At 31.9% G+C, this 22,748-nt stretch overlaps 1 protein-coding gene across 1 annotated transcript in view; it reads left to right on the top strand.

Annotated features, from left to right (window-relative positions):
* The window catches only part of LOC127735819 (uncharacterized), a 45,037-nt gene extending 22,521 nt beyond the window's left edge, over window positions 1-22,516 (top strand). Inside the window, exons 6-23 of the mRNA XM_052246199.1 lie at window positions 1,501-1,585; window positions 1,764-1,851; window positions 2,866-3,034; window positions 5,151-5,295; window positions 6,162-6,338; window positions 6,866-6,944; window positions 9,175-9,241; window positions 10,265-10,782; window positions 11,359-11,511; window positions 11,910-11,989; window positions 12,382-12,451; window positions 13,252-13,374; window positions 13,827-13,891; window positions 14,843-14,928; window positions 15,388-15,448; window positions 17,960-18,120; window positions 20,388-20,524; window positions 20,937-22,516. Coding sequence (XP_052102159.1) covers window positions 1,501-1,585; window positions 1,764-1,851; window positions 2,866-3,034; window positions 5,151-5,295; window positions 6,162-6,338; window positions 6,866-6,944; window positions 9,175-9,241; window positions 10,265-10,782; window positions 11,359-11,511; window positions 11,910-11,989; window positions 12,382-12,451; window positions 13,252-13,374; window positions 13,827-13,891; window positions 14,843-14,928; window positions 15,388-15,448; window positions 17,960-18,120; window positions 20,388-20,524; window positions 20,937-22,375 — 3,703 coding nt within the window. The 3' untranslated portion in view covers window positions 22,376-22,516. The remainder of the gene's footprint in view (window positions 1-1,500; window positions 1,586-1,763; window positions 1,852-2,865; window positions 3,035-5,150; window positions 5,296-6,161; window positions 6,339-6,865; window positions 6,945-9,174; window positions 9,242-10,264; window positions 10,783-11,358; window positions 11,512-11,909; window positions 11,990-12,381; window positions 12,452-13,251; window positions 13,375-13,826; window positions 13,892-14,842; window positions 14,929-15,387; window positions 15,449-17,959; window positions 18,121-20,387; window positions 20,525-20,936) is intronic.
* The last annotated feature ends 232 nt before the right edge of the window (window positions 22,517-22,748 follow it).

A 22,748-nucleotide genomic window follows, 5' to 3' on the forward strand; every position in this document is an offset into this window, starting at 1 on the left:
TATGGTTTGATTTCATCAAAAATTGAAATAATGGGGTTCTTCATATGCTGAATCTAACAGTGTATTTAGATTCTTAATTTTTGGTCCCGTCTTCAAATTGGTCTACATTAAGGTCCAAAGGGTCCAAAATTAAAATTAGTTTGATTTTAACAAAAATTGAATTCTTGGGGTTCTTTGATATGCTGAATCTAACCGTGTATGTATTTAGATTTTGGATATTGGACCATAATAGGTAAATTTAAAAATTTTAAGTTCTTAGACCACATTCATTCTGTGTCAGAAACCTATGCTGTGTCAAATATTTAATCACAATCCAAATTCAGTGCTTTATCAAGCTTGAATGTTGTGTCCATACTTGCCCCAACTGTTCAGGGTTCGACCTCTGCGGTCGTATCAAGCTGCGCACAGCGGAGCATTTTATTGTAATTAATATGAAAGTATAAGAGATATTGTAAAATTTCCTAGATACATCTAGGTTGTTATCCCATTTTCAAAGTGCCTTCCATGGGTACCTTGTATGTTTTAATGGAACAGCCTACATCAATAAGTCCCAACAATTTGTCAGTATTTCAGAAAGCATGTTTTGGTTTTTTTTTATTGTTCCTGTAATTAGGTTTGATTTGGTTTGTCAGGATTTGATAAATGAAATTTATTTCTATTATTTGATATTTGATTAATAGGTAAAAGCAGACAATTTCTTGAATTTCAAAAAACAAAAAAAATTCAACCAAACTTTAAATGAAATGAAAATAGCAAAATTGTGTGTTTCCCCAAGAAATTTAGGAGATAGGATATTATCCTGGCATCCATGACTATTTGTTTTTCTGGTCATACTATGTATTGATGTTAACTTTATGGAATGTTGGGTCGTGCTCTTGTTTGTCTTTAGAATTCATAAGCATGAAAAGATATAACACTTACTTTCTAATAGTTATAGAAAAATAGAACACTTAAGTATCAGGCATACATATGAAACCGGGTCCTGAGTCAGAAAGGGATGCACTTAATAAAAGAAAAAAATGTAATTAAGATAAAATAACTGCCAGTTTTGTGTCAAAACAAGGTCCTAAGGTCCTAAATCTCAGGAGAATAACCATCCCCCCCCCATCAAATCTTGGATCCACATCGGGAAACAGTTTAATAGTGGTATCATTGACCATCTCCTTATTTTTAAAACTTTAATTTGAAAGTATATTTTGTTAGTTCACTTCAGTGAAGTTAAGGGGACAATCGGAGTGCCAGGATCTGTAGGTGCATCCATAGCCAATTCTAAGAAACAAACATGGACTTCCATAAAAGTTTTTACTTTAGAATTCAGATCTCAAGCACTCCATCTAATAGCTTAGTTTTAGGATGCATCATAGTGAAATTTTGTTTATAAATAAACCTTAATTCACAGATAATTACAGCTAAAGTGAGTCAATTACACTTGATTAGGTTAGTTTCATTTGAATTGACAAAGAATTAACAGGCCAGTAGTAACACAATTTTATTTTACAGAAATGGAAGGAACATGACACTGGTGGATAAAGATCAAGAACCAGAGATACATCAAGAATCCAACGTAGATAATAATGGACAATTGGTAAAAAGATTGATTTGTAATCTCAACCATTTAAAGAATATCTTTAATTGCATGATGATAAATAACCAGTAAATATTTAGATATCATTTCATTACCTGTCCAGAACTTAGCATTAAATTTGATGAAAAAAATCAGACTTAGGTAAATGTTTTGTATATTTTTATTTCCTGTTTTACAGACAGCAGGAGTAAATGATCTACCAATCTACCTGGGAAAGGTGACCTATATAATAGATTTGGATTATTTTTATATGCATATTGGAACAGGTAAATATATTATCTTTGTAAAGAATAAAATAATAGAAATCTAATTGATTGATAATAGTATTGCCTCGTTATCAAAAATAGAATATTATATATATGTTATTATACTTCACGTTAAAATGACATATTTTGATTGGCTAATAGGAGGGAGATAATTTACTCTATCCCATGGCTCAGCTGGATACAATTTTTTGAATTTCAATCTCTGGTGTTGACAAATCGAAAATCGATAATTTAAAGGACAATGAATTGAGTTTCATTAATAAATTGAAGACAATGCTCAAGTACATCGTTTTAGCCTCAGAACTTTTTCATAGACTGTCAAAATAAAATATCTTGCTTCACTTTTGTTGTTTTTCTAATAATTGTAAAGTTGTTATGTACTTGACGTCTTAGTTAAGTACTTTCAATTAAGAATTTAACAGTAAAAGACAATAAGGATAGAATATTCAGTATAATTAACTAAATAACAAATAGGTGAGAGAGTGGTAGAGCAGATTGGTACCCCTTGAAAAACATTGTCAACCTTTGCCTTAGTTGACAATGTTTTCTCAGGGTAACAATCTGTTCTATCACCCTTTCACCTATGCGTTATTCATATATTTATTCACCAATCATTTGCCATCTCTTACATACCATACAATATAAAAATAAGTTACCAATGAGACAACTCTCCACCAAATGACGTAGAAGTTAACAACTATAGGTCACAGTACAGCCTTCAACAATGAGCAAAACCCATTCTGCATAGTAAGCTTTAAAAGGTCCTGAAATGACAAATGTAAAACAATTCAAACAAGAAAACTAATGGCCTGATTAATGTACAAAAAAATAAACAAAAAAAACATGATAACCAGCAATAAAGTTTCATAGCCAATAACAACGAATAAAAAATTATGTATTTAAGACTAAAATTTAGATTTAATTTTTTTTTAAATCCCAATTTATAGCAAATGCAGAGATAATTCAAAACAATGAAACTGTTTATAATGCAGAAAACTATTTCTTTCTTGTCAGCTGAACAACTTGAAGAATTTTGTGTATTAGAAGACAGTATAGCTAGTTACTGTGAAACATCATCATGTATAGAAAATATATCTGACCTATGGCTAGAACAGATGGTACTTGTTGATTGTCAGGAAAATAATGGCTGCTGGCGGAGGGGACAAGTAACCAGAATAGACAGGTTAGTATCTATAAGCTAGTCCATCTCTCAGAATGTGTAAAACTGCTGAAAGAATGTATATGTTGTGTACAAGTTATCATTTTGTACAAATTATAGTTTGTACAAAAAAATTATACAAATTATAATTTGTATTTTGACTTTGTACAAATTACAATTTGTACAAAATTTGACTAAAATTCATTTATAACTTGTACAATAATTTATAGTATGAATTAATTTTGTTTAAAAAAAAGCATTGATACACACTATATAATTTTTATTTAATGACCACACAATAACCCTTATTCACTAAATACAGAAATACCCAGATGGAGGGAATGTAATTGATACATGCATGGCAGTTAATTCTGATAGTACAATAGAAATTGTCCCCAAGGGCTAATTCTGATAGAATGATAAACATTGACCCCAGTGACAATTCTGATAGTATAATAGATATTGGCCCCAGTGACAATTCTGAAAGTATAATAGCTATTGGCCCCATTGACAATTCTTATAGTATAATAGAAATTGGCCCGAGTGACAATCAGGATGAAACTGACGTTTGAACACCAATCATACGAGCCAGGAAGTGTGTGTTGTGGGATGATATCATTATACCAATTCCTCAGTATGACCAGTACCAATTGCTCCTCGAAATATCTTAGGTGTAATTATTGAATCTGGAAACTTTGGGTACTGCATTGGAACAGCTGTAGGAATTTTAACAGGATATTGTTGAGAAATCAAATTGAAGCTGTTAAAGACACATCTTTATTCGCAACGGTTCCTGAGCTTCAACTTTCGCTAAGTGAAGCAGCTAAAAATCTATCAAAAACTGGTGGTCAGGTTTTTTTTTAAATGTAAATGCAAAAGGGGGTTGCATCACTTCTTAATGTAAATGTAAAAAGCAAAAGATGTTGTGCAATTCCCGATGCCATAATTCACTGATCGTGGTATGGTGGGCTTGAATATTCAATATTTTATAGTTTTCACGTTCATACTACGACCTTGCTATGATCAAACCATGACTCCATTACGTTTCCACTACCTTGTCACTACGCTCTTTGTCCCTATAAATATCTTTACTTTCCTATTGTTCACACAAGTTTTCTTGAGAAAACATGTCACTAAAGGTATCAAAAACACTTAAAGGTCGTGGTGCTAAAAGTAGTGGTCTTAGTGTGAAGGGGGTATTAGGTTTATTATGTGGTCATTGAATAATAATTCTATCGTCTGTATCAATGCTTTTTTTAAACAAAATTCATACTATAAATTATTGTACAAGTTATAAGTGAATTTTAGTCAAATATTGTACAAACTGTAATTTACAATTATCAAAATACAAATTATAATTTGTACAATTTTTTTGTACAAATTATAATTTGTACAAAATGATAACTTGTACACAACATATATATAAAGAATAATCATAATAGATAATCTGTTTGGGTTTTTGAGCTCCTTGCTTTTAGAGGTAACAAACTACTGGTCATGTTTTCAAACTTTTGTTCTAGTATTTGTGCAGTGGATGTTTGTGTAATTCTTGACACAAATATTCTATTCACATCTAAAGAAATCTGTAGAAATAATCAAATATGCTTGCATATATTTACCTAAACACCAACTCTTTATATATGTATAAATAACTAAAAAAACATAGCTGACTGAAAGAAACACAGTAAACATTATGATTGATAGCCAAGGAGAGTTTGAATAAACAGCTAGAGTTACACAAGTTCAGGAAAGAAAAGAAATATTATCATCTTGCATCAAAATCATGAATGGTCCTTAGTGTCAGTTTAAATGGTACTCTTAAATACTTGATAACTCCTACAAATCTTATTGAAAATGATAACTAGATGTTGAGTTTACATCAATGAGACAGCAGTCCAACAACACCAATAACTAAAAGACATCTAGAAGGCAACATACAGTAGTAAGAGTAATAGATAGGTGTCTATACAATGTGTCAAGCTCTTAATCATCCCAAGTCTAAGAAAAATTGTGGATAAATCAAACAGAAACTGTCCAAGATCTGCCATTGATTATCAAATTCTCCAAATAAGAAATAAACACAAAAAGATATGTAATCAGGCAACCACTAAAGACGTATATTTTTTTTTCATTTTTATAGTGAAAACAACAGTGCAGATGTGTTTTACATAGATTATGGAGAGACTGAGAATGTCAAGGACAGCAGAATATGTATTGAATTATTAGAGGAGTTTCAGAGCTTTCCATTACAGGCATTAAGATGTTGCCTGGCAGGAATAAGACCAGTAAGTGATATTAGAGGAGTTTCAGAGCTTTCCATCACAGGCATTAAGATGTTGCCTGGTAGGAACAAGACCAGTAAGTGATATTAGAGGAGTTTCAGAGCTTTCCATCACAGGCATTAAGATGTTGCCTGGCAGGAATAAGACCAATAAGTGATATTAGAGGAGGTTCAGAGCTTTCCTTCACAGGCATTGAGATGTTGCTTGGTAGGAATAAGACCAATAAGTGATATTAGAGGAGGTTCAGAGCTTTCCATCACAGGCATTAAGATGTTGCCTGGCAGGAATAAGACCAATAAGTGATATTAGAGGAGGTTCAGAGCTTTCCTTCACAGGCATTGAGATGTTGCTTGGTAGGAATAAGACAAATAAGTGTTAAGGGATGAAGGCAATCTTGTTTCCTACATAGAACAACTCGGTCTTTTCGAAAAGTCTGAAAATTGGTTTTTCAGAAAAATATCTTTAAATTTATATTGCTTATGAGACATCTTTTCAGGGAAATTTTACTAGCTCGAAGGCATTGTTACTGGCCTAGGCTAGCCTAGTAAGGATTGGGGTTAATTGTGACACATTGATTAGTTTTCTGAATGACAGGACAGGTAAATTTCTATAGCTAATTTTCCAGACATTAATCTTTTGATTCCAGTCTATCTTTTTGGGATAAAATTCTTGTATTATTTCCCCCTGTTTTAATTTGCAATCATCTTTTAATTTTATAAGGATACAAACTGATGCAAGTCTATTTCCTAAACTGATTTTTCTCAGTAGATTATGTAAAATAATATTCATATAGTGGAATGAATCAAGTTGCATGTACAGATGACATTTTATAAATTCTTTTAAAAGTTGATTTATGATTTGAATGGTAGATTGCTAAGAAATGGACAACAAGAGCTGTTAGGACTTTTGAACAACATACAAGCATCAAAATCTTTAACACTGTGATTTTGACAACAGAGAATGTTATATTTAAAGTGGCACTGTATAGCCGTGATGGTAAACAAAGATGTCTGTCTAATATTCTGGTAGATGAAGATTTAGGAATAGTAAGTAAATGAAGTCAGATACCTTTACAACAGATTAAAAGAGAGTCTTGTAGGAACAAGATAATTAAATTTCAACCACAACATTCATTAGTCTTGTTTTAAAACTAGCAGCTATGCAACAGATTGTGAAAAAAACAAAATTTTGCGTAATTCTTTTTAGTGCAACTGCAAGTAGTCTGAATGAATATAAATATATGTTGAATTTACCAAAACAAGTGCCTTTACACAATAAGTCCCCCACTTCAGTTTAATATACTCTGATGATGCAATGTACAAATCTCATTTAAATATTCCCATAAGAAACTTACAACAATCCATCATCAATGTCACATCAATGTAAAGCATTATGCACTTTTGTAAAAAATCCAATTGAGGAACCTTAAGTCAATTAAATGTTTAATATGTTTTTGAGCTGCCTTCAGGATCTAAAACTACATAATGTTCAAGTAAATCCATTTTAATGGTTCAATTGTTGAATCTATGCACTGAGCGTTGTTATATAACTTGTTCAATAAATTTTTAAACAGCCTGTTGAAGACGAAGTGACAGAAAATTTTGAAGATGCAGAAGAATTTTATGCAGCCAGATTCACCCAATCAGCAACTGGTATGTATGCCTTAGTGTTTCATCCAAATTTTTACACATTTTCTTTTGAAACAATGTTAAATTTAGATAAACATAGGTAGTCTTGGGTTAAAGTTTTTAAAACATTAATCTAAAAATCAAACTTTCAAATTACTCATGCTCACTCAGCAATTTTTAGTCTGGTAATTACATAGCATTACATACTTTACCAGAAAAATGTATTCCCTCATTATACTAATTTAGTTATTATGGTACTTATATATACTCTAAGCCAACATATTATGCAGAAATATTTTGTCCCCTTTAGCCCTTTTTAGCCCAAGTAAGTGGCTATTCATTTTTTATGAATTTCTAACTATATTCATATGAGAGAACTTCCAACTATCATGTATGTGACAATTTATATTCAAATTTAACACTGGGTGCATTGCAGGGGACATAGAAATGGTGGGCATATGTCCGTCTGGTCTTGTTAGCATTCTCACATGTACAATTCTTGCCTTATTTTTATAAAACTTATTTCGTAGGTTTATATCAGTAATGTCTTGGACAAGTGTGAAAATCAGTGACGATCAACTATTTTTCAAAGAAATATGCCCTGAAAATATTAATTAAATGGAAAATTGCATTGTAAGTGCTCTCATGTGTACAATTCTTGCCAGTTTTTTATATGACCGCAAAAAAATTTTGGTATATTGGTATGACGTTGGCGTCGTCATCGTCCGAAGACACATTGGTTTTCGCACTCTAACTTTAGTTTGAGTGAATGGATCTCTATGAAATTTTACCATAAGGTTCAATACCACAAAAGGAAGGTGGGGATTGATTTTGGGGGTTATGGTACCAACAGTTAAGGAATTATTAGGGGCCAAAAAGGGGCCAAACATAAGCATTTTTGTAACTTCCAGATATTACTTGTGTGTTAGTTTATGGATCTCTCTGACATTGTACCACAAGGTTCCATATCACAAAGGGAATGCTGGGATTGATTTTGGGGGTAATTGCCTCAAAATTTTAGGAATTAGGGGCCAAAAAAGGGGCAAAAAACAAGCATTTTTCTAGTTTCATGACAATAACTTGTGTGTAAGTGTATGGATCTCTCTGACATTGTACCACAAGGTTCCATATCACAAAGGGAATGCTGAGATTGATTTTGGGGGTAATTGCCTCCATATTTTAGGAATTAGGGGCCAAAAAGGGACAAAAAACAAGCATTTTTCTAGTTTCATGACAATAACTTGTGTGTAAGTGTACGGATCTTTATGAAATTGTACTACAAGGTTCCATATTACAAAGGGAAAGCTGGAATTGAGTTTGGGGGTAATTGCCCTAAACGTTTAGGAATAAGGGGCCAAAAAGGGGCAAAAAAATAAGCATTTTTCTGGTTTCCAGACAATAACTTGTGTTCAAATGTATGGATCTCTCTGAAATTGTACTGCAAGGTACCATACCACAAAGGGAAGGCTGAGATTGATTTTGGGGGTAATTGCCTCAAAATTTTAGGAATTAGGGGCCATAAAGGGGCAAAAAAACAAGCATTTTTCTAGTTTCAGGACCATAACTTGTGTGTAAGTGCATGGATCTTTATGAAATTATACTGCAAGGTTCCATATCACAAAGGGAAAGCTGGGTTTGAGTTTGGTGGTAATTGCCCTAAACGTTTAGGAATGTGGGGCCAAAAAGGGGCCAACAAACAAGCATTTTTCTAGTTTCCAGACAGTAACTTGTGTTCAAGTGTATGGATCTCTCTGAAATTGTACTGCAAGGTACCATATCACAAAGGGAAGGCTGGGATTGAGTTTGGGGGTGATGAATCATAAGGGGGTTCAAAAAATTTGGGGGGGGGGATTTTTTTTTCCTTTTTTTTCTTTAAAATTTTCTATTTTAAATTGGTTATTTCTGATTTATATATAAAAGCAAATAATAATGATATGGTTTGAATAGGTAAATTTAAAAAATTTTAAGTTCTTAGACCACATTCATTCTGTGTCAGAAACCTATGCTGTGTCAAATATTTAATTACAATCCAAATTCAGTGCTGTATCAAGCTTGAATGTTGTGTCCATACTTGCCCCAACTGTGCAGGGTTCGACCTCTGCGGTCGTATCAAGCTGCGCCCCAGCGGAGCATTTTATTTCAAATTCATATTTCTGTATTTTTTATTCCCTATTTATGGTTGACAAGGTCCTTACAAAAAAAAAAGTCCTGCAAGATTATACATATATAAAGCTCTATGTTATATCTTTTACAGATAACTATGCAGGATACGATTCACAATACAATATGGTCAATGGTGAAGTTTTTGGTGCAGAAGATATGTAAGTTATTTTATAATGGCATTTTTCATATGGGTCATATGGTACATTATTGATAAAAAATCTAAATGTTATAACTTCTAAATATTCCATTTTATTCTGGCAACAATTTCAGTATGCACAAGACGATTGTATTATGCGCTCTTGTTTGGGCTGCTTATTTTATGAACAGTTTGCGTAAGACAGTGTAACCCAGTGTTGGCAGCTTCCAAGTATGATACACAATTTCAACAATATGGCCAATGTGTACTGAAGCAAAAAATAGGTTGATTTAGGCCAGAAAATGTCATGTACAAGATTGTTATCACTTAATCAATGTGCCAAAACTTGATAATTTTGATTAATCAGAAATCATTTTGGAGGTTGTGTGATTTTTGGGGTTTTTTTTTAACGAAACTGAAATTTAAAAGAAATTGAGGGGAAAATTCACAGTTTATGAACTTTCTACTTTTACACAGATATACAAGCAGTTTTTGGAGAAGTATGTTATTGCAGCTTAAGTTAATTAAATACATTTAAATGGTTGTATTGTACTTGTAGTTTATCTTTTCATAGAGCATGTTATTGCGAACCCAATGATACTTTTCCACAGATTCACCTGCAAGTTACCTGTCGATTTAAACTTTTGTAAGTTCTTTTGTCCCATCTAATTAATACAATAGCTATTGTTCTCTGTGTAGTTTAAAAAAAATTCCTTTTTAATAGTTTCAATATAAACACTGATTCAAAAATTAAAAATTGATTTCTGAACAAATTTTTTATTTTTTCCCTATTATTGCAAACCAAATGAAAGTCTTCCACAGAGTCGTCTGAGCAGACGACTCTGTGGAAGACTTTCATTTGGTTCGCAATAACTATTATGTTTATATTTAGAACTTGAAATACTAACTAACCTATTACTTTATAAGTTGAAACAAGCCCTCCTATCAAAAAGATGCATTGCATCTTACAATTCAATTTGAAATTTATATTGATTTTTGGTTTTTAGAGACTATTTCATTTAAAATATTTGTTCTCATATTTCAGTTCAGAAGCTTATCTAGAAGTGGGAGACCAACCAGAATCCATACCATATATAGACAATGAATCATCATTTTCTGAAATTTCACCACCAGCTGTTGACAGGGGAGATAACTCATCAACATCTCTACTAGAGAGAATTATTCAGAGGAAAGACACTTGTTCTCCATTTGCATCCCTGTTGGCTAATATTAGTGACAGGAATTCCAGTTCTCCCACAAGTTCAAGGAAGGATAACTCTTCTTCTAGTTCTAGAGTAGATACCTCTTCTCCATCAAGTTCACTACGGTTGAATGTCGCAGCAGCATCCGAGTCAGCCTTGAACATTGGTACTGGCCAGTCTTTATCTCCACAGATGATTCCTCAGTTTAATCTTGATAGTCTGCACAAAACACATCAAACTACAACAGACAAATTGTTAGAGAAAAAACATAAAGAAATACAGAAGGAATCCAAGATAGAGCAGGAGAGAGTAAAGAAGGAGACAGTGGAACAGTCTAAACTAGCCATTTTAGCTGGTTATGGTATGTTTTCAAGGAATTGTTTATATAAAAAAAAGAAGATGTGGTATGATTGCTAATGAGACAACTATCAACCAGAGTCAATGGAGTAAAGATAACAACTATAGGTCACCGTACAGCCTTCAACAATGAGCAAAACCCATACTGCATAGTAAGTTATAAAAGGCTCTGAAATAACATACAGTTACAATTCTAATCTAAAATTGTTATTAGAACACCTTTGGGTGAACTGTTGCTCTTTGTTTACTAAATATTTATTACATTGATCTGCTTCATTCAATCATTTTTACCCAAGATTTCAGGTAACTTTGTAAATGTTTAAACCCAATTTTGAAATAGTGGACAAAAATGCTACCCTGCCTGTGATGATTAATCTAGGTTTCAATTTCTCTAATAAAAAAACCCAATCACACGAGAATTCGAAGGGTGCAATTTTATGGATGATTATATTACTGCAGTTACAATATCTCACTAAAAGGAAACCCCATGGTCATGTTTGTGATATGTAGTTGATTCAGTCAAGTTTGTTGCTACATTAGATATTGTCCCCTATAAGTTAGATAATTGCCTTTGTTCAAGGTGGTCTAGAAGATGATACTAGTAACCAGAGTAAGCCCACTAAGACACCACAAACACCAAGAGACAAATGGACCTCATCTGAATTGGCACCAAAGTCCCCTGAAGACTGGGATAAAGAACTACGCCTTCATGAAACTAATAAAGCAGACTTAGGTAAGGTATCATGTCTTGGACAACTTAATTTTATAAAAACAGGAAACAGTGATTTGTGTTCAAAACTTCATCTAAGCTATTATGGAAAAAGTCATCATCTCAAAAATTATAAATCTAACTGATAAAATGTTACCTGGGTGTAAATTTCATATAAATGTTTACGCTAAATGATGGTTCAACACACATTATCATTTGTTCACCTACTGTTTACGACAGGTAAGAACAGTGTAGGATGTAAAGATTACTGAATATCGATTAACATATTTGACATGACTAATTCAGTGTTCAGCTCTGAGGGGCATTACTTTTTTTGTTAATGTATCTCACAAAAGCTACTGTAGAAATATGAAAACAAAATTTAATACTTATTCTTAACTATTTTTATCCTGTCTTTGTAGCTTTGAAAGAACTGCCACCACCACCAATAGAAAAAAGGGACACCCCTCATGGAAGAGAATTGTTAAAAGTTCTAAATCAGGTATTGGATTTCAGGAGGGGACAATGTTTTACACTGACTGTACTATAATCAGAACTAAAATCTGCATTAATATGTCAAACCTAAAGTAATGGATTGGCCCTATTATCAAAAATGAAAGAAAAAAGGAGGGGTTTTGATGTATTTTTCAGATGGTATCCCACTATAATTTGTTACACATTTATGCAGTTGAAAAATTAGCAATAATAGTATATTTTTTATTTGTCCCTCCATACTAGCCTTGAAATATAAATGTTTTCTCTCAATAAATGAGCAGTTTGGGGAGCATCAGTTGGCAGTGCCAGCTTTTTAGTTGTTTAGGTCTTTGATTAATATGTGAATATCTTAAAAAATCTTAACTTATTCTTGTTTTATTGTTGTTTATGTGTTTTCAGATATTTGTTGACTCTGAAAGGGAACCAGTAGATGAGATTAGAGTTCGACTGCTAAGTCTCTTCCAGACAGGTAAGAAAATCTGTTTAATGGGTGTACATTTTAAACAAGAAAACTGATGTGAGCAGATATTTTATTTTCTCTTATTTTTAAACAAATTACACTTTCAAAAACTACTAAATTGGAGTTTTTTTTATAAACACCTGATTTTAGTTTTCTCAGCTTTTAATTGGCAAAGATATAATTTTGAAATCAATTTACTTGCTGTCCTCTGATTTTTCCATTATTAAGCAATTTATGAAAGCCACTACTTTAGATGTCGTCACAATAATGTAGGTTGCCAGTAAAATAAAAAACTTTACTGACATGTCATCAATTGTAACAGAAAGATATTCTAACACTAAATCTTCAGCAATAGGTATTATTTAAGTCTCGACAGTTAATTTTCTTATATTAAATAAATTAAAAAATTGACAAATATCACCTTTAAAAAATTGCAAATTTTACCATCAGTGGAGAAGTTATTTACATCAATGACTGCAGTGGAAGAGTTATTATATTTGATATTTAGAAAATGTTCTGTAAAAACTTGTTGTTCTAACTTATGATGTTATACATTAAACATTAAAGAACTGATTATGATCAGGTATACTTCAGAATACATATTACCACAATTGCAAGCAGCGACGCAGGTCCAGATATGGTGTTGGTCTTGTTCATTGACTAGATGCCTATTTGTTCCTGAACAGAAATATAGTGACTGATTTTTTAAAAGTATTGACTGTAATTTATCATTAACTAGATGCCTATTTGTTCCTGAACAGAGATATAATGACTGTTTAAATAATTGACTGTAATTTATCATTGACTAGATGCCTATTTGTTCTTGAACAAAGAAGAGTTGGGTGAATTGATGAACACAGTAATAAATAGAGCTGTTCGATACTATGGTGTCATACATGATATTATCCTCGAAATCCTTGATGTTTTAAGTGGTAAGTATAAGTATTAAATAAGAGTCTACTTCTTTATTAAGATATGATTTGACATTTGGTCCGACTCTTAAATTGAGGTTTACTGTGTAAGTGATTTTCAGAACTTCCTGTTGTATTATACTTAAAGTTGTTATTATATTGACAGAATTATTCTCCAATGTCTAGTTACAAGTTTGGTTATACCTTCCTAGACATTCCATGCAACTTCTTCATTTCGATGTATGCTGAACATTTTATCATTGACATGATGCTGTATAATGTATTATGTTAGATGTAATCTTGTAAATTGTGGAAAAGAGACAATGTATTTGATGTTGTATGACTTAATTACTAAAAGTATTGAAAATGGTTTGGAACTCCAGCATGTGTAATATTAGTTTAAAAAGTTATCTTTTCAAAATTAGTGTTGCCAAATTTAGCAACATGTAGTCAAGTATTAATGTGTTTTATAGGTACACAGTTTTTCCAGGAATGTTTACTTGAGGCCATGAAGAGGGTCCAGGAAATGTATGTCAAGGTAAAATTTTCTACTTTTTTCATTATATGCCATTTTTGAAGGGAAAAATACTATCAAAGCTTATCTGTGTAAAACATCAATATATAATTGAAATATATTGATTTTAGATTTAGAACTGAATATTTGAAAAGAAACAATAAAAAAAGCATAAGATTCTGATTTCACTGTATACTGAATTTTGACTAAAGTGGAATAGAGTTAAGTTCAAATTTCACATAAAGGGTCACTTATAAGTTTTTATCTAGCAATAAGTTATTTAAAAATCACTGTATAAGACCAATACAATTTTAGATTACAAACAATTTTTCTTCACTTTCTAAAGTATATGTTGCTACATTTTTAAGATTAAAACTATACATTCCCTTCCTTTTTGGTTTTGTCAAAGTGTGTGCAGAGATTTTGTGCCCATGAATTAATAATATGCTTAACCCTTTATTTGAATGAATATAGTCCAGTTGAACTATTCGTTATCCTTAATTATGAATTCATATAGCTACAGTCAAGTAGGTTGTTTTTGTTAATTTTCTTATACAGGATATATCTAATTTACACCATGATATTATGGTTATTTAAATGCAAAATGATAGCTTTCGATAATTTAGAAAAGGACTTTCAGATTTTTGACCTAATTTTAGGATAAAAGTTTATTGATGAGGGATGTTAGATGAAATGACAACATGGTGTAAGTTGATTTAATGTTTTATGTTTTAACTTGTGAGATGGGAGAAATTGGGCATTGAATTGAGGCATGCTTTAAACAGTGGTTATATTGTGGCATTATTAATGATAGATATATTACCTTGAATATTAAATGTTAAAGCAGCAGAACTTTGAACAAAAATTATTTAAATCATAGTTAGTTATTCTTGATTGTGTTCATAATTTCTGTGGAAATGACCACTAAAATTCTAGACATCTTACTTTGAATGAGAGTGATGATTTCTTTTTCAGATTCAATATAAAGGGAAGCCGTTCCATGTACAGTGTAGCAAGATTATAGGTCATCTATTTAATATGTCATTCCATTGGAAAAACAGGTAGGTATTAGGTTAAGATAAATGTGTGTGAAGGTCATTAGAGAAATAATCCGTGGTTTGACCAATGTCAGCATTAATGCACATAAATTTTTAATACCTGTACACATTTATATAAATAATCATTAAGTATTTAATTGTGAACTCATTTTGTCTCATCTGAAAATTTGTCATATCAAGCATTGACATAACAATTGTATACAAGAATAGTTCATGTTTTAAAATGAGTAATGCTAAGAAAAAGTAAAAAAAACTGAAAATTCTAAATTAAATGCTACCATATTGGGTTTTTACATCAGCATTTTAGGCTGGAAACCAGTCTTATGCTATCACATGATACTTGGGTTGAAGTTCTCAAAATATTTATGAAACCTTCCACTAAAAATAGTGTTTTGATTTTAATTTTGATACAATACTGAAAATAAGATTCATGACAATCTTTTGATATGCTTAAATTTTCAGCATTCCTCTACAGGAATATGTTGCATCTTTATTAGAAAAGTGGATTATGTTCAACAAAAAGGTATACTAATTTTATTTTATTTTAAAATATATTTACTTCTGTATTAATATCATATATCATTCTTGTATATCCATATGAAAAATGCAGTTTATTTAAGGAATGACTGTAATATTTTTTCTGTCCATGAAGAAATAACATCAAAAATGTGGTGCACACTGAATAACCCACGTAGCGGGTTATTTTAAAGTGTGCACCACATTTTTTATGTTATTTCATCCAAAATTAAATTATTCCAAATTAAAGACGGTTTAAAACATCTAGATATGATTTATACACTTCAAGATTTTCAGACAAAATAAAAAAGAAAAAAAGAACTGGCCATGAATTTGTGAAAATAAATTTATGTGTTTTGACACATACATGTCTATGTGGTTTGATAAAACACAGCTATCTCAAGTTTTGTTGTCAATCTGTCATTTTTGTCAAACCTGTGACTTGTGGCTAGGGATAGTGATCCGGCGGCAGCGTTAACAAACTTCTTAAAAGCTTTATATTTCAGAAGGTAGAAGACCTGGATCCTTCATACTTTGTATATAGATGCCTTATGTTATGGAGTTTCCATCTGTCATATGTCCATTATCCTTGACCTCATTTTCATGGTTCAGTGACTACTTGAAAAAAAAGTTGATTTTTAGTTTTCTTAATTTCTCTCTTATTATGAGTAATAGGATAACTATATTTGGTATGTGCTTACCTTGCAAGGTTCTCGTACCTGTCAGACAGTTTTCACTTGACCTAGACCTCATTTCATGGATCAGTGAACAAGGTTAAGTTTTTCGTGGTCAAGTCCATATCTCAGATACTATAAGCAATAGGTCTACTATATTTGGTGTATGGAATGATTGTAAGGTGTACATGTCAAACTAGCAGGTGTCATCTGACCTTGACTTCATTTTCATGGTTCAGTGGTTAAAGTTAAGTTTTTGTGTTTTGGTGTGTTTTTCTAATACCGTATGCAATAAGTCAACTATATTTGGTTCATGAAAATATTTTACGATGTACATGTCAGTCTGGCAGGTTTTATTTGACCTTGACCTCATTTTCACGGTTCATTGCTCAATGTTATGTTTTTGTGTTTTGGTCTGTTTTTCTTAAACTATGAGCAATGGGTCAACTATATTTGGTGTATGGAATGATTGTAAGGTGTATATGTCTGTCTGTCAGTTATCATCTGACCTTGACCTCATTTTCATGGTTCATTGGTCAATGGTAAGTTTTCTTGCTTAAGTTTGTTTCTTAGATACTATATGCAATAGGTCAACTATATTTAAAGCATGTAATTATTGCAAGGTGTACATGTTTGTCTGGCAGGGTTCATCTGACCTTGACCTCGTTTTCATGGTTCATTGATCAATGTTAAGTTTTCCTGGTTAAATTTGTTTCTTAGATACTATGTGCAATAGGTCAACTATATTTAAAGCATAGAATGATTGTAAGGTGTACATGTCTGTCTGGCAGGGTTCATCTGACCTTGGCCTCATTTCCATGGTTCTTTGCTCAATATAAAGTTTTCATAGCTTGGTCTGTTTCTTGTATACTGTAAGCAATAGGTCAACTATATTTGGTGTATGGAATAATATTAAGGTGTGCATGCATTTCTGGCTTGGTTTATCTGACCTTGACCTTATTTCTTTAATCATGTTAAGTTTATGTGATACTTGTAGTAAATTTATATTTAGTACTATCAACATTAAATCAATGGTAAGTAAAGCAGGCGAGATATTTCAGCGTGTGCAATCTTGTTTTTCTTAAATAATATCTTTACTATTTTTTTTTTAAATCAAGGGCCTCTCTAGGAGGATTTAATTAATATTTACAAATATTAATCTCAATGTTTATTTTATTGTCCAGAACATGCAATAAATAGACAATACTATATGACTTTTTCAATATCACACCCATTTCAACCTGAGTCACCAATGTAATCTCGAGAGCTCTTCTCAAAGGATTATATTGGTTAAGGGATGATAGGGTTTGTGATATTGAAAAAGCCATATCATACACTTTTTTTTTTAAACCAATTTATTTTTCTGTTGTGGTTTAATAAAGCCTGTTCAACCTTTACTGATATTCTATCATCATGGTTGGCTGATACAGAATGATTGCCATTGTTTGTATAACATATGAAAATAACTTGTTATACTAAAAAATATGTAATAAAAAATGAAATCTAGGGGACTCTTTTATTTGATATGTGGAACCCACAAATAGAGTGCAATTCTAATATACGATGAACTAGATATGATATGATTGTCTATGAATGAGGCAACTTCCAACCAAAAACGAAAGGGCTGGGTTGTGAACAGTTAGAGGTCATCATATGGCCTGCAATAATGAGCCAAATTCATAATGTGTAGTAAGATATAAAAGGCCATGGAAGGACAGGTGTGAAACAATTTAAAAGAGAGTAAATGGACATTTATTAAAAATGCCTTTGAAATAGTCTTATGGATAAATTGTTTTGTTTGGTTTGGTATTGGTTGATTATTTATATATATATTGTATATACAGGGCAAACAGATAGGTACAGACAAACTACAGGAGATATATCTGGAATGTTTTGAGATGATTTGGGAGATATCAGGAGAAGCTTTACTAGACACTGTGAAGAATGTAAAATCTCGTCTCCTGAAGGAATGCCAGGATAAAATACTTAATACTGCAGTTTCACAGTAATGATTTAAAAATTAAGGTTGATGTTGATAGACATCCCTCTATAGAAGTATCCATTAAAGGTTCAGCATTAATTATTGACATTGAAACTTTACCAGTGTGAAATTTTTCATCAGCAATACCACATTAAAAAATAAATTACATTTTTGTCAGGAATGAGAAGTAGAATGAAAACTCTTTATGTGGTGACATTAATCTGATGTGAATGGTGTTCATTACAACTTAAACCAAAAACCTTGTCAAGTAAAGGCAACATTTTTAAATACTAATGTGAGATTGAAAATGATAAAAAGTTTATTTCCTCTAAAATAAACATTTAATCATTTATGTATCAAATTTCAATGGTCATATACTGCTACATATGTATATCGGTCTCACTAATTAGCAACAAGAAGAAAAAAAATAAGCGACAAGAAAGTTCATTTACTATTAAAACAATAGATTTACAGAAAATAAATCATCTGATTATACTAAGGGTCCATGAAAAATAGAAAATGGCAATTAAAAGTAAAAAAAATAAAGAAATTACCCCCCCCCCCCCCCCCCTTTCCCCCTTTTTTTTTAATCCAAACACGCATGTATACCTTTTGATTTTTAACTATGATAAGTAATGTAAATATTTGACCCTTTTATCCTGTTTAGACAGAAAACTTTGTGTCATATATTTATATATATATATATATATATATATATACACAACTTGTCTAAACATCAGCCCAACAATGTTAGATCTGTAAATTTGCTTTCGCAAATTTTTTGTTCTTCCTTCACCAGGATTCGAACTCATGCTACTGAGATATCGTGACACCAAATCCCGGCGAGGGAAGAACAAAAAATTTGTGAAAGCAAATTTACAGATCTAACATTGTTGGGCTGATGTTTAGACGAGTTGTGTATACAGAATGTACACAGCCATGTATCACCATCACTGCTGGTGATCTGATGGATAAACCTGTTGTAGAGTTGTCACTGGTTCAGACGTACTTATATATATATATATTGACCTTTTTGAGTCTGATATAAATCAAGATTATATTATCTTATAATTTGGTTTGAATCTTTCATATATCAACCATGCCGACTCTATATAAATATTGATTCATTCATCTATACACTATGCTGTAAACTGTAAATATATTATCTTAAAAATATCCTTAATAATGAAAAAGAACTCTCTTTTTTAAACAAAGTTTATTCACTTGTATCTTTTATATTAAAAAAACACAATTTGGTGTATGTTTCAATATTTATTTATTTACATGTAAAATAATAAATATAAAGATTTTTTTACGCTAAATTTGTTTTCTTGTCACTAATTATACTTCTTGTCGCTAAATTATTCTTCTTGTCGCTAATTTTTTTCTTCTTGTCGCTTCTTGTTGCTTCTTGACGCTTCTTGACGCTAATTAGTGAGACCCTTGTATATTGTAAACATGAATATGCATATTTTTTTTTATTCAGTTCTTACATCGTTTAAATTACTGGAAAGAAATGTATAGTTCTATACATTATTAGACCACAGTTACATATATTTTTCTTATTCTTACCCGATTTATCCTTTAACATGTGCTTTTGTTTGATCTCAGTTTTTTCATTGATCAAATCTCAATTATGAGGTTTAATTGTCTTGCTTTCCTCTGAATTTGCTATTCACAATAAGGGGGCCATGTTTGATTATGTCAAAAGATCAGCAAGACAAAATCTACCAGTAATTTATTATTGCTGAAATCATTGGGCAACTCCTTGTAAATCATTTTCATGGTTCATTGGTGAATGTCAAGTTTTTGTGATTAGGTCTGTTTCTTTTAGCAATGGGTCAACTATTTTTGCTGTCTGGAACTATTGTAAGAAGTACATGTTGGTCTGGCAGGGTTCATCTGACATTGACCTGTTGTACATGGATAATTTATAATGATAAGTTTATGAGATATTTGTAGTAAAACATCTATCTTGAAATCATCCGTTATCAGTAAAGCGGACGAGACATTTCAGCGGGGGCAGTCTTGTTTATTTTTTCACTGGGAATTTCATTTTATCTGTCTCTTCATTATTTATATCAGATCTCATACACTACATTTAATCCGTCTCTCCACTAGAAATATCAGACTTCATACACAACATTTTATCTGTCTCTTCACCGGGAACATAAGTTTGTACACTGCACTTTATCAATTCCCTGACCAGGGTATGATATCCCAGACATTAATTTTTATCTAAAAGTATCTATCTTGTACTCTGTATAGCTAAGTTTGTTTTTTTTCCATAGGAATATCAGATCCCGTACACTTCATATTTACCTGTTGCTGAATATGAAACAGAAAATACAGAAGATGACAGATAAGGACGTACAAGCAGGTGTAATGACATCTGATGTAGGTTGTCAGACTGAAGACAGACCATTTGGTAAGATTAATGACTATAATGCTTAAAGGATAGCCTACATTTCCAAAGTATAGTTAATTGAAAGATGCTGGAAATCTAATCATTGAAATGTGGTACGAGACTGTGTGTTGACCTCTCAATATTGTGTTGCTATCTTATTGACATATTCAACTCATCTTTTATTCATAACATTATAAACAGCAAATGCTAATGAAACCTAGAGTTGAAATTCAGCACAATTTTTTTGAAATGCAGTTTAAAAAGCTTACAACCAATATTATGAAATTACTCTGACCAGAATTATTTTTATAGATGACTGAATATTTGTACAAACCTACCGGTATATCTTTTGAAAGAGACAAATATTTTTTTTAATTTAATCTACAATGTTCATATGATCAAACAATTTAATACTATACATACAATATTGCAGTTCCAGCAGAAGAGAAGACAGAATTCACTGTTCCAGTCAAGTACCAGAAATCTACCAGACCACCTTTTTTCCCTCCAAAGTCATCCAAATATTACAGACCCCACTCCAGAAGTTCAACACCTAGTTCTGTTCATTCTGACAAATCTGAGGACTCATGGCCAAACCTTTCAAAAACTTGTGCTACTGGTGTTAGAAAAATTATATCACCTGTTCCAGACGGAAAACCTTCATCGAATGATAATAGCTTTAGGTCTGATGGTCAATCTCCAGCAGTGGATGAAGTACTATTAATGACCCCCGCATCCTTCACGGACAGTTTACATTTGAATGACCACAGTCCTGATGACAGTAGTGTGTATTATTCTGTTAGTGACAATTTCAACAATAGTTCTTTACTAAATTTTAAGGATACATCATCAAGTGATAATTTGTTGAAACCAACTCCTCACAAATCTGATGTTAGTGTGACATTTGGTGGAGGAGATAAAAGTCTGGAGGTTAGTCCTCTTACCAAATTGATTGAAATGGATGCAAAATCTACTTTTTATAAAACTGATGAAAACCCTAACATTCATCCGATTGATAGACTACATAAATCACCTAAGGGACATCCTGTCATTGAATCTAGTCAAAAAAGTTTTTCAGTTTATTCTACTCAGAAAACTGATTGGTGGGACATGGATGAGGATGTCAAGATGGCACATTCAAGGGTCAAGGACAATTGGTATGATACTGAAGACTCATCAGAGAATATTAGTGTCAAGTCTGAAAAAGTACCAGCAAAATCTTTAGCTGATTGTGCAAATGTGCTGCTTGTGCCTGCCAAAACTCATCGATCATCACAACCATCCATACCACAAGTTAAGACAAATGTGGTTATAAATGAGAAAGCTTGTATGAAATCTTCTTTACGACAAGATCATGTAAAAACTACTAAAAGTTCATCTTTAAGTCATGTAAGCTATGCAGACAAGGTAAAACCTATATCCGGTGAACAATATAACACAACACAAGATAGAAGTCCTGTTGCTTTTAATCTACATGAAGATTCTTCTCTTTCTTATGACACAGCAGATAAACCAGAAGAACCGACAGCTTCAGGAAAAAACAAAGTCATTGATTGGTGGAAAATTGGTGTAGACGAGGACAATGATACAGATAAAGATCTTGATAATTTTGAGGATGATGAAGATTGGGAATCTTATAGTGGTAGCACAGAGGACATATCTCAGAACCAAACTTCAGAGTCAGTCAGTTCTGAAGTACCAGAGAAAACAGCATCAAATAGTAACAAAGTGACAATTGTAAGGGATTATCAAACAGCAGAAAAACCTAAGCCAACTTGGACACCAGGAGCATGGATATGTACAATGTGTGGCGATACATCACATTTGATTTATGACTGTCCTAACAGACATAAAAAAGGATTATTTTACTAAAAAAAAAAAGCCAATATAACTCTGAAAAAAATGCATCAAAAATTATCCATTTCTGAAACTTTTAAGGACTATGGGTTATATCGTTATTCATACACCAAAGTGAAAGTATTACACCATTGTTTGAATATCTATTGTGTGGAAGGTTCTAAGCAGGAACAACATTTTTTTTGTGCAGTCTTTTAAAATATTACCAAGAATTCATCATTCAAAAATAGGTCATTTTAACCTCGTTTTATTGCTTTACTGATATTGTTTCAAGTTTACACCAAAGTCATTTTACAGGAACTGGAAGCTTTATTATCATCAAGTTTAATATGTAGATTATAAATATAACAGTTAGAACTTCTTTTCATGTTTTATAGATTTTGGTTAA

This window comes from Mytilus californianus, unplaced genomic scaffold (genome assembly GCF_021869535.1).
Source record: "Mytilus californianus isolate M0D057914Y unplaced genomic scaffold, xbMytCali1.0.p SCAF_3, whole genome shotgun sequence".
NCBI lineage: Eukaryota > Metazoa > Mollusca > Bivalvia > Mytilida > Mytilidae > Mytilus > Mytilus californianus.